General features: G+C 43.1%; 1 protein-coding gene across 1 annotated transcript in view; it reads right to left on the minus strand.

Annotated features, from left to right (window-relative positions):
• The window catches only part of TAF4B (TATA-box binding protein associated factor 4b), a 71605-nt gene extending 54108 nt beyond the window's left edge, over positions 1-17497 (minus strand). The window contains 5 exon segments of the mRNA XM_029959458.1: positions 2634-2741; positions 3400-3548; positions 17233-17278; positions 17281-17442; positions 17444-17497. Coding sequence (XP_029815318.1) covers positions 2634-2741; positions 3400-3548; positions 17233-17278; positions 17281-17442; positions 17444-17491 — 513 coding nt within the window. The 5' untranslated portion in view covers positions 17492-17497.
• Positions 17498-18001: the final 504 nt, after the last annotated feature.

Genomic DNA, 18001 nt, shown 5'->3' on the forward strand with positions numbered 1-18001 from the left:
TGGGCAGAAGGAGGATGGATGGGGACATAGTGCTTATCTGCCAAGTTGCAATGCCCTGGGCTTTTAAAAGTTGAAAACAGGAGCTGATCTCTTGCAAATTCCAGCGTGCTTACACATCAAGACCAGAACAGCATTTTATCAGCTGAGGGAGAGAACAACAGGAAGTCTGCTGGACCCTTTTCCCAGGAAAACGAATATGTGGGAATTAACTTCTGTCATCTGCTGTCAACCTTTTTCACTACTGACAATTCTCATTCTCACTTTGAACAACACAGAAACAGTCGCCACAAAAAATGGCATCAATCCTGCATATTTTGAAGTCATTTCAAGAGAAGAAGTGCTCTGCATCTAAATGAAAGTGCCCCAGCATGATGCTAATTAGACACTTTGCAGCTTTGTTACCCCATCTGGAAAACAGTTAAAAAATAAAAATGTGCAGGTATTTTGTCTAACCTCAGAACTCAAACATCTAGGAATGTCAAAAATGGAAATATTTTTGTAGATGAAGAGAATAATCTTGGAGTCAGTAATTAGAGAGTCTTGCAGATAGTAGTGTTCCAAGTTGTATTTCGCACAAGATAGGAGATACACAACCAAACCCCCAATTATTTCCTCTCCACTGTCTCCCACTTTCTGTGATGACATCATACTTCCACACCAACACTCCTCTCCCGTGACCTCAAAAAGCTGTCAAGACTAAGATCAGCAAGGTCTTTCAAGGCTGATAAATGAATTGCTGCCAAGGAAATCAGACCCAAAGGCTCTGCCTTCCTTTCCCCAAATGATTCCATCAACTTTATGCACAGACTCCCTTGTCAGCACTCTTCTCTTGCCCACTCCAGGGTGAGGAGCACAGTGACCATGTGATGGCAGGATGTATCCATCTTGCATCTCTTTAGTCTTCACTGTACAAGGAACTTGTACAGAGGGCTTTGTAATCCTCTGCAAAACAGAACGGTTCCAAGGAAGCCGCTCCAAACAAAACAGTGCTATTAATTTTTCCTAGAGTCATCATTCTTGCTGTTTAAATCCAGCCCTACAGCTGAACAAGTGTTCAAGTTTCTACAACAAGAAAAAAAGAAAAAGCTTACAAAAAATACTCCATACCTATGTCTCTAAATATCTCAGAAGAACTCAAGTCGATTACATCAAAACTGAGCTAAAAGAACCAAGCCAAAGGTAGACGTAAGTTAAAAAAGGAAAAGTTAATAGCATGATGAATCTCAATGTTTATCCACATGAGAGTGTGAGGATGGAGGCAACTTCATCCATCAGATGATGGATGACCTTCATTTCTTCTCCCCAGCGCAAGGGTAGTTAGTATAGTAGATAACTATTGTTTTTATATCCTAAAGATCTCTACACAGAGGTCACAAACACATGGTTTACGAGCTAGCATTCCGAAATAAATGTAAGGAATATTCATTACTGTTCTTAGACAAAAAGCATATGTTGTTTCCATTCTCAGCAAAATAGAAAATGTATTAAGAGTGGCCTCTGGGTTTTCCACTTTAGCCCCAACATTATCCATCTGTAGTGAGAGGGAAGCAGAAAAAGATCACAGACAGAGTGGGTGAGTAGTTTTCAATTGCTGATACAGAAGAACAGCAGGAGGACAAACTTGTAAGGGAGACTGTTAGTTACCACTAACAGTGAACATATCCCCCAATTCTTCAAACATCCTCATAGTCAAGAACATATATCCAGCATGCTTTTTCAATGACTGATCCTGCTCTTTTACTGAGTGTTTGGTCAACTGCTACAGCCCAGTCTCCTTCAAACTCTTGTTCACAAAATATATGCACAAGCCAGACTTCATGATTTCTCCTCCAGACTACGAGGAGAATAGAACATGTTATTCACAGAAAAAAAGAAGCTTTCTTTTCACCAAAGCTTATCCAGAAGTCTGTGGTCCCCAAAAACAGATGAACCATATCTACAAAAATTCTTATACTCTACAGGTCGTAAGAGTCTCTTCAGAAGAGTCCTACAACATTTTTCTCTGGAAAAGGCAAAATAAGACTTAGGAAATTAGAAAAAAACACTACCTAAAAATAATGAGGCATTTCCAACCACTGTCTATAGTTGTACCTGTGGAACCCATCTGCCATACTCAAAGAATAGGTCTTGACTACGACTTTCCTTCACTTTGTAATGAGGGAAAAAATCATGCACATGAAAACCAGTTTGACAGGCACAGACAGCTCATTTTCCCCTCAACATCATCTAAGGTAAGTTATACCTTTTCCCCCACCTAAGGAATCAGGGAATCCCAACAGTAAAACATTAGGAAGTCTCATCTCCCAGAAAAGATTCAGCAAGTGATCGAAGGAGCTCTGTCACAGAGGGCCAAAGCACTGGAAATGGCTCTCTGAACTATTTATTTTATTCATTGTTCATTTATTCATTGCTTTCTACTGTAGCACAGATAAGATTATCTGACACACATCGACAGAAGCCTAATCAAATTATGCATTTAAAAATATATTCAGGAAATAATTTATTGCGAGTACAAAGGTTACTAAGCTTACTAAAAAACAGATTATAGTTAGAAATAACAGGAATGCATCAATATTTTCTTTTTTTTCTGTCACTTATTCTTATTCTACCATACTATAAAGCCTGCAACCTACCCGTACTACAGCAGGTGGCTGAGCAGTAGAAACCACAGTATTTGTTGTTTGAGACAATGTTTTCACAGGAGAAGCTGCTACTTTTTTTACTAACTGGGTGCCAGAGTTCTTGAAAAAAATAAAAATAAAAAATAATTATACATGGGCAGAGAACAGTTGTCAGACAAGTCAATCACAAAACAGACACTGAAGTTGGGGTGGTCAGATACAAACCAAGACACATACTCTTAAAGTAACAATGCAGGCATCATTCACATAGTCCATATAGTTTAAATGCTGCTCAACAAAGCTATTTGTCTACCAGTTTAATATTCAATAACAGATCAGAGACATTTAAGAGACAACACGCAATCAGAATAAAATGGTTAAATAAATACGTAAATCGTTTCTTTTATGTATTTCCTTATTCTTGCGTGCTGATCACATTACAAGAGACAGAAGCAAAAAGCCAGCAGAGCTCAGGGAACGAGGAACAGGAAAGGTCCTCAGCTTCACAGATGGTTGGCATTTTTTTTCTTAAACTATTTACATCATCATCATCAGAGAGGAATTCATTAATTTGAGCTTTACCACATGTAACAGACAGCAGTTTTTCCAAACTGAGAAAGCAAAGCATATAGTGATGTTTGTGGGTGCAAAACCAAACACCATCACGCTGTTCAGAAAGCGTTCAAACACTTATTTAACCCTCCAGGACTTATTTGCAAACCCTGTTATAACCACATAACATACAGCTACGTCAAATTAAAGTTATGAGGGAAGTTACCTGTACAGCACATATTCTGATTGCAGGAGTGCTGGTTGGCACAGATGGTCTCACATTTGTGTTATTTTGTGACTGGTTCTGTGCTCGTGCTATTGCTTGTTGAGATACTAGCATTAGGTGGCCACTACTGCTTCTGATAAGAACAGTTCCTGTTGAAGAAAAACATTCAAACATTTAGAAATTAAGTTACGTTACGGCTTCCCTATATTTCTGTGGAAGAAATAACTAGACCACACTGATAATGTAATATTTAGTTTCTTACTCCAAGGAACAGCTGCCAAGAAATATAAGAACTAAGTGCACATCAGCTTTACTCTGCATCTTATGATAGAATTCCTAAATTCAAGAGAAAATTCAAGAGAAAGATTTAAGTACATGGCCACATTGAAGCACTACGTGCATACAAGATGTAAACTGCGAAGCAGTTCATCATTTGAGTCAAAAAGACATTTTGGATATTGAAAAGACAGACACACCCTCTACACACACTCTGGGATTACTTTGACAGTAATTTCAAGCAGCTCTTCAACCTGCAAAATTAATCACCACTATCACACTTGGCTGCCTCTTGTTTCTGAACATTTAGGCACATAGTTAGACGTGAATATACGGTTTAGAGAAAACTGCAATGGGGACTGAAGCCTGATTAGTACCAGTTCACCTACCTGTATGAAGACCACTCCCCTCAGTCAGAGGGCAGTGGTCTCACATGAAAGCCAAGGCCATCAGATATTTGAAGCTGTCCCTCTGTCAACAGTCTGTCCAAAAGCATTAAAATGCATGGTTTTATCAATGCAGTTTACAAATTGGGAGATTCCAGTGGGAAAGAAAAAAAGTCTTACCTACTATGTTTCTCCTACCCCATCAGCAGTAACAACAAACCATTAAACAGCAATGCGTATTTGTATTAAAACTTAATGAAAATCACCTTAAGGGGAATCAGTATCAGTCACAAGCCATACAGAGTCCCATATTCCCTGCATTTGGAAACCATTCAGCTCCAAAACAATGTCTCCTTCTCCTTCCCAGGCCCCTCAGGGCTCAGCTCTGGAAAATTCAGAGGTTTCATCACAGTCACAAATACAAAATGCCATTTGGATACCTGGTCTAAACAGCTTCAGATCCTTCAAGGGAGCTGTAGAGACCCCTACCTTTGCTGGTGTTTCACCTCCAACAGCAGCTGCACCTCCAACAGCGGCTCCAGCAAAGTCCACCACTGAAAACCCGTCATCTCAAACACCCTCACTTAACAAAGGCCTTTTGAATAAAAGAACAGGGGAAGGTATGGGAGAATGCCAGACATGCAAATAAGAGCACCTTAACATTTTTTGAATGCATTAAACTTTCTTGCAAGTTATCCAATATCTGAAAAACCCCAGATCTATGAACACTTATGATCTTTCTTAGTGTAAAACAAGATCTCATCAATGAAACAGTCTTTTTACCTGGCTAGTCTGAAAGCTGTCAAAATACTGCCATACAATACAGCCTAAAACACTGCTTCTGTCTAAGTGAGTTTAACAGAAAAAGGCACAAGCTCCACGACTTGAGTTTTGTTGGTTTGGGTTTTTTTTTTTAAAAAACAAAGATCAAGCTACTAACCACATGCTTAGTAACAGGTTTTCATCCCCCACATTTAAAAGCATAAGAGAATATTGCAAGGCAACACAAAACTTGGTATAAAATTCTTAACATCAACATATTTCCATTCACATAGCACACATTAAGAACTGCAAGAGAAGCATCTAGACGATTCCGTCCTTTCTCAAGCAGCCTTTACTAGATGGGGCAGCTGCACAACACAGTTGCATATTCAGAAAAATACTGTTACTCTGTCTGACAACTCAGCTTTCTCCTCCTCCACTGAAGACTATAATTACATTTAGGTACAGATGGATAATTTAATTTAATCAATGAATACCTGGAATTACAAAAAACATATTAGATTTCTTATTTTATTTTCATACCATCTTATTTAGACAGTGATTGTCGCAATTTGCTTATACCTTTACACAACTTAAAAATGCCCCCAATGTTTTGATACTCCCATCCTGCCTAGAAACAAAAGCAACAACCCAATACTGCAGTCAATAGCACAGACACCAAGAGGAGACATAGGAGATACCTTCTGCCAGAAGAAAAGGTTCCATGGCACTCAAAACCAACACCCAAAGGCTCATACACTACATACAGCTACTCAAGTGTGAAATGGGGGAACAGTAGGTGACGGTAACCTTGAGATTCACAATACAAAGGTCACACAGACTCGTGCAAGCTTCCAAGATGCTACTATCAGAAATGAAGGTAAGTGCAAGAATCCACATTCTTCACTCAGTGGGGGGGAAAGATAGTATTTCTTATCAAGAGCTGTTTTCACATTCACTAGAAGGCAAATGTTAACAAACAGTGCGAAAACAGTTCAGTTCTTGCAGTCACTGCAACTCCACAGTAAAATGGGCAGGGTGGGGGAGGAATGGGACAACACACAACAACCAACCTCTGAACGGCTGAAACATGACATTTCAGCTAACACCTCTCAGCAGGACATGTAAAACCAGAAAAGATATCTGCAATCTCCGAACAAAATATCAGCACCAGCAGTAGTAACTGAACAGCAATAAGGCATTCTCGTTACACTGCAGGTGCCCAGTTTTGGGCGGCACTTCCAAGAATGTTTGATAGTTTTACTGGAGTTGTGTCAGAGAAGAGGAAGGACTTCCTCAGCATTGAAGCATTTGGGTAGTAAGAGAAAGGCACAGTGCCTTTGGGGCTACAAATCTGTTCCTATTTTCAAAGTCAAGTGACCAGTTACCGTCAGGGATTATTTCTCACATGCTTTGGCCGGAGGACTCAGGTGTCTCTTGCAGATTAACAAAGAGTCCTATTTACAACAAATTGAGACTTTTGTCCCCTTATATTCTGCCTGTCTTGTTAATAATTTTCCTTTGGAAAGTTATTTGTTTTTCCTGGTTGACAGAGAAGGCAGTTAAAATAGAATCATCTATTTCAACCGTTTGTTTCCTGCACACCTTCCTTCAGCTGCAATCCTGTGACAAGGCTGGAGTGGAAGGACCTGACAACCAAAACTCAGCTCAGTTTCCTACACAGAAGGAGCCATGATATACCTTCTTACCTTGAAGAGGTCTCATTGAGATCCACACCTTTTCTGCTCAGTGATCTGCCTTCTCCTGAAAGAGGGGCTGCAGGAACCCTGCCTCTAGGAGTGCCTGGCATCACTCCTGCAAAGCTCAGCCAGCCACCACCCAGAACAGACATGCCAGCATTGTGAGAAAATGGAAAATCACAGGCATCCTAACAAAATTCCATTTGTTGCTCAAACCTGAGATACCTCAGCTTTAAACTGTCCCAACAGCACCAGTCAAGGAAATACAGCCTTTTCTGAACTTGGTTTAGCATCCAACCCAGAAACCAAGAAACACAGGTTAGAAGGAGGAGCAGCTTCCAGATACCTCTGCATTGTAACAAGAGAGCAGTAAAAATTCACCAGAGGCGTGAACAAGGTGCTACGGGATAGTGACAGAGATCTGTTTATGCCACTGTAGGTAATGCCACCTGCATGGGCTTCACTGTATTTCAGGGAATAAGTGTTAAGGAAACCACAATGTTGTTAACACAAAGCTGTGCTGCCAGCTGAAGCTCAGGCCTTCATCCAGCAGCACTGAACACCGATGTTTGCTAAAAGCATTCCACCATAAGGGCAACTTCCACCACATAAGGCAATCCCGAGGCCATTTCTGAAGGGGAACTTCATCCAGAAGAAATTTCCTGAGATGAACCATCCAGCATTTGTGCTCCAGCGGAGATACACCTTATGCTGTTACACATGAAACTGAAGTTTCAAGTTAAGCCACCACTTTGATTACGTGGTTTCTAATGCAACTGCTCAACACAACAGCTCTTGGGAACTGCTGGCTGGGGAACAACACGAGGAAATGAAAAGAAGTCTCTTGCTCCTAAAATAAAATACAAGTAAGAACTAACCACAATTAGACCAAACTCATTTGAGAAAACACAAGTTACAAAAGCTGCTTTCAAAGAAGGGTAAATTTAGCTTATTTCAAAACAAGGAGTGCCTGCATCAGGTATGTTGCCAACCTTAGTAAAGTACATTTTACCATCAATTATAAAAACAAGACTAAATGAGACTTTCAGGTCCCAAATCAGTAAGTGAACAACAAAAATGTTTTAAAACAACAGGAATGTGTCAGTGCTCTCTGTTCCTAAACAAATCCCATTGTTTCACTGAGCTACTCAAAACAAAGGGATAGCTTTTAAGGCAGTTATTACAAGGTAAGACCAAGCATAAAAAGGGGATGTTTTAGCAGGATACTAAATGGCAACAAAAAAGGAATATTAGTTTTAAGTTTCTTAGACTGACTAGGATTACTCAAAATTTGGAAAATAAAAGGCCATACACTACTAACCTACGCAACAGCTTTGAAAATACTTTTTCTCTCTAAAGCCATCCTTTAGAAAAAATGCAGGTTTTTTCCTCTTCAACTCCATTTGAGCCCCACAGAGCAGGTCACTTAAAGGTTATAAAAACATACTATGGGACTAAGACCAAACCCAGACATTATTAGAGACATAGACTGTTCTGGCAGGGATTGTATCAAGGTGCATTATGTTGCAGACTAGCTGTAAAAGACTGCTGAAGAAGCAGGAACAATTAATGAAATACTGTGAAAGATGGTGACAACTTTTACATAACCTATGACTTACACAACCCTTCTAATATGTTGGGACTGTAATGTTTTCAGATGGTCTGTACTGCATGCAGGAGAACTACTTATTCCCCATGTACTTGAATTTTCCTAGACATCACTGCAAATGTCTGTAGTAGAGATGAAGAAACAAAGACAACAGCCCAATCTAGAGGCAACATGTAGCTGTGCTTTTCACTGTTTTAGGAATGAAGCTACAACAAAGATCTAGCAGCCACACAAGGTTACCTCACCAAAGGCTTCCAATGATGAGCTCTAACTTCTATTCTCAAATACAACTGATTTCAGACAACAGGTCTTCTGTGAAGTCACAAAGATTACCTGTTTGAGGCTTTTCTTGGAATAACATCTGTGATTGCTTTTAGATTTCCTAAATAAACACAGCAGAGGGCTCATCTATACCGTATGGGTCGAGTTGTTCAGTATCTGCACTACACTCACAAAGCATTTCACTCCATACAACAAATCATCCCAACCTTTGGAAGTCAATTTCAGTTGACACGAGAGAAATTCAGCAACGATCAACCCATAATCAACACCGCTGCTGCAGCAACCACAATCATTCATCACATATCCAGGCCCTCAAACAATTAATGTCATTCACATTTTGTTTCACTAAGTAAGTACATATCCCAGAAATCACTGTGTTCTTACCCTCCATTCCAAGGAAACTTCTAAACTAAGGGGTCTTTACAGTGACAGCTCAGGACCAGTGATTGGCATGTAGATATTGCAGAGTCACAGTGAGATGCCCGATTTTGAGTTCCAATGAAAGACACTTTGTTTTGCTCACATATATGGAAATCATTAATTTCCAGGTCAGGAGAAAAGTTCAAAGGGTGTAATCTCAATATACTTTCATGCTACAACAGAACACAGTCTAAATAAAATACCATACAATATTATACCCATAAGTTCTTCAATGAATGCTAATTGCATCTTTGCCAACTGCTCAAATGCTGCACTGCAGATTCCTGTAGACTGTGGCCTACAACTTTTAAGGCTGATGTCTGACATCTCACCTTTTCAAAGCCAGTGACTAGCTTCCCTCAGAGACATCACTGTCCAGTTGACGGCACTGTTTCACTAGCATTAGTGTTTCCCAGATGGCCTGGGTTGCTGTGAGCAGTTTTTTAAACCACCATCACATACTCACAGCTCTGTCACACTAACAGAGGGGCTTACAGTCCCAGAAAAGGCTGCTGCCTCCAGGAACTCCAACCTTTTTCTGGCAAGGTTCTCTGCTAAGAGCAGGCACCAGCTCCTGAGACACCCAGACACAGCCTTTTGAAGCATAGGGAGCCAGGAAAAGGATGATGATATCTCTCCTAGGCAGGATGGAGCAGACTCTGATATCCTATTGTTTCAAACAGCCTGGAATAATGGACACCACATACCTTTGTCTGATGAGTGTAAACAACATCCTGTCTCCCTCCCTTTCTCCAGGAACTAGACACAAAATGCTAAAAATGCAAAAATCTGAAGCTAAATTTCACACACTACTCAATCAGTAAGTCTTATCCAAGCTGTTGGAGGCTAGCTGCTCATCAATGGATTTTGGTGCCCAGACGGATATCTCTGTTCATCAATGGATTTTGGTGCCCAGACAGATATCTCTGTTTAATGGACTAGCAATCGGTGCTGATGCTTTTTCACAGAATATAGGTCCACATTTCAGAGTTAAGAGTTCTCCTCGACTGCAAAGACAGTTGAGCTTCTTTCCTTGAGAATACATTGATATTCATGCAATTTTTCAGTTATAGTAGAACTCTTAAGCAAGAATATAACCATACCAGTTGCGAGGTACTATACCTTTTATTTACAACAAGCAACAGATGTCCACACCAACCCTTTAAAGAAAATCAGAGATTAGGACATTGTACTGATTCTTGGAGGGGATGAAAATAACCAACAGGTTTGGGCATTGTTAAAAGATGGCACTACTGTTTCTATTTGAATTCACAATGTATTTATTATGCTTGAATCCCAAGAGTTGCTGGTTTTATTGTGTGCAGGCATATGGGATTCCCAGTCAATGTTGCGTAAGACAAGTCTTATTTGATATCGTGAGAACATCTAGCTCTTGTCCTTGGGCCATGTCTTTCAGCAATTGGGATCATTTCCCATCAGCATTTCCCCATCTCATCTTTGTGGTTTGCAACTTTGCTCCTTGAGGCTTGGTTGCTTTCCTATCTCATTAATCAGACAGTTCTAGGATTGTCTATGGATAAGATGATCTGACTTAACAGTTCTCTGGGACCCAAATTACCTCATGCAGGAGCTTCAAGTATTTGCAGAAGACTCAGCTGATGGCAGTGAAAGAGTTCCTCAAAGGAGCCAAAATGACACTTCCTTACTCTCAAGACAACTCCTACTGCACTGAAAACAGCATTGAGTCTCTACACCACACCCTCCTGTGTACTCCTAGTATTCACTGGAGTGAATACTATATACAGCTTTCTAAGGACCAGAAATGCCAATACCCTGCACTTCTAGAACAGCCATGAAGCTGTTACAGCAAAATCTGAAGCTGAAGTGTTGAACTACAAATCTTAACTTTAAACTAAGTGATGATAAAAACATCTGAATACCAAGGACTGGTGTCTTGATAGAGTTCTAATAAAGGACAAGATCACCCCCCCTTAAAATATCTGTCTCCTTTAAATAAGAGGAGAATCAAGGCAGTTAATCCATACTAATTTTGCAATGGCACACTTGTTTCCCTGTTGCTCACTTGGGGATCAGCAGAAAGTTGAATTCCAACTTCTTAAAGTTAACTTCTTCTAAAAGTGCAAATTCACTCCTCTGTTGGATGGATTTTCACTTACAATCAAGGGCTCAACACTGAATTTTAACACTGATTACCACCTTGTTTTAAGTGTGATGGAGCAAACAAATCTTACTGTAGAGGACATCAAAACCTTCACGGAAGCATTAACTTCTGTCTACACAGATACTGTGGAAACTGTCAGCAAAACTGTGGGTATTTGTTGAGTGCCTAGTATGAAAGCCATATATAAAGGTGTTCTGACCACATTTACCCTCTTCAACACACAGCACTGGCTGCTCCAAGCAGACTGCCTGGTAATACACCACCAGTCAGCTGGATATGGCTCTGAGAGCTCCACTGGAACTACATGTCCTCTGCCACTGGGCAAGCTGCAAGCAAAAGTCTTCAGGTGTTGTACCAACCAGGGCATGCTGCTGCACCCATTTCTTAATCTAGCCTGGACATCTACGGAAGGAAATCTGCTTTCCCAGGCAACTCCTAGGAGCAGCCAGTACTAACGAAAGCATCTTCTCTGCCTCCACCAAACTGGAAGTGTGCACTAGTCTGCAAGCACAAGCTAAGAAAATCAATGAAATGTCATCATATCATCTGACTGGTCTTATACCACAAGATCACTGAGCTTCACCACTTCTCCAGCCTTAACAGACTCCAGATTTGCTCATTAGCAAAATGTATCTTCTGCCTGCTGCCATTTTTAGCCTGCTTCAGTTGCAATCAGATAGTATTACCTCAAGACAGTAGTGGAAAAGATCTGTTAGTGGACTTTGTTCGAAACATGACCCAGATGGCAGAACAGACCTTAATCCTGACAATTAAAAATGTCTATTGTGACCTCTTCCATTTTGCAAATTGTACTTGCTTTCCTTCTGGCATCATCAGTTTTCAGAGAAATAGCTTCATGCAAAAAGAATTCAAAAAAAAGTATTTACCTTTCGGTTTTGCATAAGTGATTAGGGCAGTACTAATTATTTATCTTTGATAGTTATCAGAAGCTTTGCAACTTACAGCACAACTCGCATATACAACTATCGTTTACAGTCCTACCCACTAAACACAGCACAGATTCCTATCACATGGCATGACAAATACCTGGATCTCTAAAATAACCTTAAAAAAATCTGGTACAGCAACTACTCAAAATAATAACACACAAGCTTACCTAGTTTAGTCAGTAGCTTTGGTGAAAGAATACCAAAACATAATTAGTGTTTCTTCCAGCCGTCACTTGTGTGTGGATGATGCTATTTTTACTGCTAAAAGCCAAAGGGTCCTTTAAATACTGCAAAAGCAACAGAAGTTAGGCTCACATTCTCTCTCTTCTAAGGCTTAAAAAAAGTTTACCATTCACCAAACTGTAGCTGTAATTCTTTGCAATACACTCCAACTGATTGTAAAATCTGAACAGCCTTTAGCATTAATTTTACTGAGCATCATATTTCCATGCTTCAGTATTCAGAATGCATCTACTTTTCTGTGTGCATGAAAACCATAAATCTAGACATTAGTTTTATATCTTCTGCCAAGATTTAAATCTTAATTCCAACACGGCTGTGCATTTAATGATATGAAGGCATTGTTTTGCTAGTCACATTCAGTCCTGAAAGCAAAATCAAGTCCTACAGAGCAGCCAAAATTTCTACTGGTTACAGCAGAAGCCACTGTTTTTTATATTTGACTTAGTTCTTCAAGCCTGTCAAAGCTTTGCTGACCCTTCCTCAGAAAGAAAAAAAGTTGACTGGTGTCACCTGATGCAAAGAAAGAAGTTTGCAAAGAATCCGTCCCAAGAAACCTGCTAAAGGACACTATTGAGATACAAAAGGTTACAATAATGTATTATTTAGCGCCTACTGATCATCCTACAGCACAAATACTACACTCAGACTTCATGGGATTATCAACATCTAAAGCCTGCAGACTTCAAAGGAGTTTCTAGGGGTTTTTGTCCTGTTGAAACAAGAAATCGTTAGATAGCCTACTCCTACCCAAGCATAATTTAAATTAAGAAGTATTTCAAATTCAGGGTTTCCTCCAATTCTAAAATAAAGCATAAATATGAAAATAACAAATTCTTGGTGTGGTTTTACCACTGAGAAACAACCAACTAGAACATGAAGAGGGAGATTCTTAGCACTTTACTTGAAAGCTATTAGGTCAACTTCAAAAGCGGAAGGTAGAAGCATCCAGATGTTTATCTGCCCTTACCCCTTCAGGTTACCTTAGTTTCTATATCCAGTCAAGAGAAACCCAACAAGACCAGGCTCCATACCACCCCACAGCAGTTTTGGAATACCCACATCAGCTCTCTCCTTCCCAGCCACAGGAGTCCACATGCTGACTGACTGCCTTTTGCCACACAGCTCCAACCACCTCCCACAAACAGTGGTTGTGCTTTCTGAACACCTACCCACTATCAGCCTAGATAAGCTGTAGGGAGTGGAAAACCTGCCAGGGACAAGGTAAAACATCCAACTGAAGACGACTGAGCTGCAAAGAGAAACAAAGAAGCTGTACCTGCTGCCTTTCCCTCCTCAGTCAGGTACAAAGGAAACTTACAGAGACCATGCCTTGCACCAGATTACTCATGCAAATTACAGCAGACTCGGGGGGACTTCTCTTTGCTGACACCATACTTGCTCAGGCCCACTGGTGTTAGCAATAATGGAAAGCATAAAACAGAAATACACACACCAGAGACAGCTGATGGCAGCTGCTGCCATCCCTGTAACCAGCAGCAGTGGCATGAGATGAGCTTTTTGAAGAGCTTCCCTGCTGGAAGCAGATCCAAGGTAACAATGGAGGATCCCTGGCATCTGGTTCAGTTTTGTACTTTTTCATCCCACCAGAAGAGAAGTGGATATATTTATTAATTGTCCTTTCAACACCTGCCTGTTATGAGCATTCCAGGGGCAGGGATAGAATGAAAGCCACAAGTACAGACAGAAAAGTGATAAAAACCTAAGTTCAAGAAAAGTAAACAAGGAAACCAAGGAAAAACATTAACATTCTTTTTGCTGTTTCTATGCTCTTTTTCCACCCTTCACTTCTCCAAAGCGGTACAGGGCCCAAAGGAACTAAGGTGAACTACGGACGTTTGACATAGCCCTTGTCGCTCCTTCCCCTTCCCAAGTAAATTATTTCCTCCTGTTAGTAGCACAGCCCATCCACTTCCCCCTTCTTCCCCCCCCCAACATTAAGCTCACGTTAACCAAGGACACAGTTTCTGGATAAGCAGATGGTCCATGACAGGAGACATTTGCAGGTTCATAAGCATCAGCACAGACCACACAACGAGCAGAGCTCAGGACAGAGACAGCAACTGCACTGGTCATGCTGGTCTGTTCCCTGCCAGTCCCACAGACTGCCACACACAAAGCCTTCTGAAATGCTGATAACATGTTCTTGTCACCAAAGAGGGCAACTGAGGAAGGATCCCTTTGGTGGATCATACGAATTCCCTCCATTGGGGAGGAGATAGCCCAAACATTTAGTCTAACAGCTGATGGTATGTAAGGTCAAAATACCACAAGCAAGCACTCAGGTCAGACTCTCCCTGGCTGACGGTACATGAAGGACACAGTCCCTAGCTGGAGTACTACTGCATATTAAAACCCCCAGAGGTGGTCAGCCACAAGCCAGGGATGGACTGGTGCAGGAGGATGGCCTTGAGTACCAGCAGGACTGGTCTGACAGCACTTTGCAGAGGAATACATAGGAGGGTGATGAAAACCCCTTGTTACTCATGAGTAAGTCTGGGTCCTGTGAGACCTGGATAACTTGCGGAGCCCAGTAATCTTTCCTAGGTAAGCAGGTAAAAAGAGCAATCTGTGCCCAGAGACACAAGGAGTCATACCTGGTCACCTGCCTTTCCCACCTCCTGGCTTTATTCTGAGCAAGAGGAAAGGGGAGGTAGAAATGGAAGAGAAAGTACAGCATAAATCCATGACTTTCATGAACCTCCACTGCCCTCCAAGCCACGGGGGCAAACACAGCTCCACTGGTGCCCTTCCTTCCCCAGACTGCAGCGCTGTAGAAGCACAGGAGCAATACATGCTCCAGGACGAAAGCAGTTCACGAGTAATTCAGGATGGCCAGTAAGGGCAGTGCTGTCCTCAGAACAAGACAGCTCAAACATCTTCCTTTGAAACTCAAGGGAAGGATGTTTTCTGTATGCACTTTTCTTCGCAGATGCCACAAAAGTTGAATGCCGTCATTTTAAAGCCAAGTGCATTCTCCCTTCTGTATTTTATCCTGCATGGCTAGATTAGGCAGTTTATTTGAAATACAAACTTTTCAAGCCTAAGAATTTGGTTGTTTATTCCACCTTCTTTTTTTAATCATGTTAAACTAACACTTGCAGGTTTAATGCTATTCATCTTGCATTTTTTATTATTAATTAAAAATTGAATCCACATAGAAGATAGAGGTAAAATACTAACATTTACTCAAGCCAGAATGCATTTTTATATCATCCTCACAACAATTATTTAGGCAAGTTTCCATGAAACATTGATCCATTTGAAATCTGACAACTTCTAGTTTCTTCTGAAGCACTAAAATCCATACTGTTACTTTTAATTTACAATGCTGCACAGTACCAGCACCTCTGAACTTCCAGTACAAAGGCTGCATTGTCCCAGGAGCAAGGAAAACAAGCTGATGCAACTGAAGGGTAATGCTAGTTTTGTTACATCTGCCTACTGCCACAATACAAGTCAGATGACATTCAACAGTATACCTTGATGTATAGCCAGCCCACTACGAAGAAAACATAAGTTTTGCCAACTTGTAGTTCCCCAACTGTAGGTATTTGCACGAGCATTCACCTTCATAGAAAGGTGTTTCACTGAATGCCAATACATTCCCAAAAGCAAAAATATTAGATACAAAACCGGAATACCTGGGGCCTCCTGCTACAAGAAGTTAATATATTTCCATCATGGTTCATTTCAGAGGAAAGATTTAGACTCATCCTTGACTGCTGACTACCCAGACATTATAGCATCATCTGAGTGCTGGGAAATCTACAGTGAAACTTACTGACTAAAGACAACTTTTTAAAATTACATCAGCATTATACATATCCTTGGGAAGTGCATGTCTTTGGTAAAGACATTGCAATTAAAAAAAAAAAAAAGAAGAAAGAAAGAGAAAAAAAAAACAAATATGCACTACTAGCACAGGAATTACTGTAAAACCAGTCATCCTTTTCTGCAACATCCGACCTGAAAGTAATTGCAACAGATGCTCCAACAACAGAACTGTCCTGGCAGGAAATAATTACAGCACCAAATAGAAATAAAGTCATTACATATCTTGGGGTCTCAATAGAGCAAGATCAAAACCAGTTGAACCAAAGTCGCTTTCTTTTTTAAAAAGCATTTAAATGCAGCCCGACAGGGAAGAGCGGGAAGTTCAGAACCAACAGCATTTTCTTCCTCTTGAGAGAAAGCGCAGGTAGGAGCCCTGGCTAACCCTCTGCTGCTATCCAATTAAGCTGTCTTTATCAGCACTATGCAATTCCTCCATTAATATTTTCGTTGCCGCTATAAGAAGCGCGGGACCTCTCTGAACTCTTCGTTTTCCACATAGCTTTTACGCAAAAAAAAGCGTTTCAAGGAGCAACACGTAATGAACTTTCAGCAGTGCCCTCCTTAGGCACGGCAATATTCTGTTTCACTGACGGTCTATCGGCCTGGTTGTGCCAGTGAAAAGAATTCCTGTGGGACTGCCCGGGAGCGCGGGCAGTCTTACCGCACGGTAAGTTACGGGACTCGCTCTGCAGTCGCCAATCCCCGCTCACACACCCCTCCTCGGATACCCCTTCATACAAGTTCTACGAAAGCCTCCATCAGTCGTTTTCAAGTCACATATTATGGTAACCCGGCCACTGTGTTTTGGGTTATATTCCTTCTGCTCCTCGTGCTATCCAGCAAAGTAAGAAGTTGCCTGAATCCAGAGACTTCCAGATCCATCCTCCAGATAGGCTGTAAGCATCCCCAGTGCTAACTGACTGAACACACTCACATTCCCAATGCCCTGCAAGACAAACACACATCCCGGTTCCCAGAAGTTTGGGGCAGCAAACCAACCTGCGCAACACACACCTTTACCACCACCACCACCATCCCCCGCCGCCCGGCCCGTCCTTCGCCACGCCTCGTCCCCAGCAGCAAGGGCAGGGCGGCGGGATACCCGTCCTGCCGACTCGCTCCGCGACAGCAAGGACCGCGACATCCCAGGGAAGCGGCGACACGGTACCATGCCCGCAACCGGGGCAGCCCGCTAGGGATCACTCACCTGGGGGCAGCTGCAAGTTGGCCGGCAACTGGAGGGTGGCCGTGGCGCGGGACCCTTGAGCGCCACCGGCCGCGGGACCCCCGGGAGCGGCGCCTGCGGCACCCGGGGAAACCCCGCCGGGTAGGGCGCGGGGCGGGCGGCGGAGCGGCGGCGGGCGCGGGTTGCGCCGGGCACCTTGGCGGCGGGGGTGCCCCGCTCGGCCGCCGGAGCCCGCGGCGGGGGCGCAGGCGGCCGCCTGCTCCGGGTGTCCGCCGGGCATCAGCCTGACGGGGCCGCCGCGCCGAGGTGCTCCATGGAGGAGGAGAAGGCGAGGGGAGGGCCAGCGGGCGTCCGCGTCGCCGCAGAGCCCCGCGGCGCCCCGCAGCATTGCGGGCGGGGGCGCTCAGGCGCTGCCCCCGGCGCCGCGCGCCCAGGAAACACATGGCAGCGCCGCTCCTGCGGCTCCCGGGCACCGCGCACGTGGGCCCGGCCGGCCCGGCCTCCCTGCGGCGGCGGGAGGGAGGAGGGGTGGGAGGAGGGGAGGAGGGCGGAGGGCGGGTCCACGCCGCCAGCGCGCCCTACTGCGCGGGCGCCCAGCCCCAGCCTAGCCCAGCCAGCCCAGAGCCGAGCCGAGCCGAGCTCGGCTTCGCCGCCCTCTAAGCCGCCCGCCCCGCAGTGTGTTCGGGGCCGCGCGGAGTCCCGCGCCCCGCCGGGTGAAAAGTTGCGGCAGCGGAGAGACCCCTCGGCGGGCGGGGGCTGGGGGGCCGAGAGGGCGCGCCCGGAGCCCCGG

The sequence above is a fragment of the Manacus vitellinus genome, unplaced genomic scaffold (genome assembly GCF_001715985.3).
Source record: "Manacus vitellinus isolate BGI_N305 unplaced genomic scaffold, ASM171598v3 scaffold_1_pilon, whole genome shotgun sequence".
In the NCBI taxonomy this organism is placed as follows: Eukaryota; Metazoa; Chordata; class Aves; order Passeriformes; family Pipridae; genus Manacus; species Manacus vitellinus.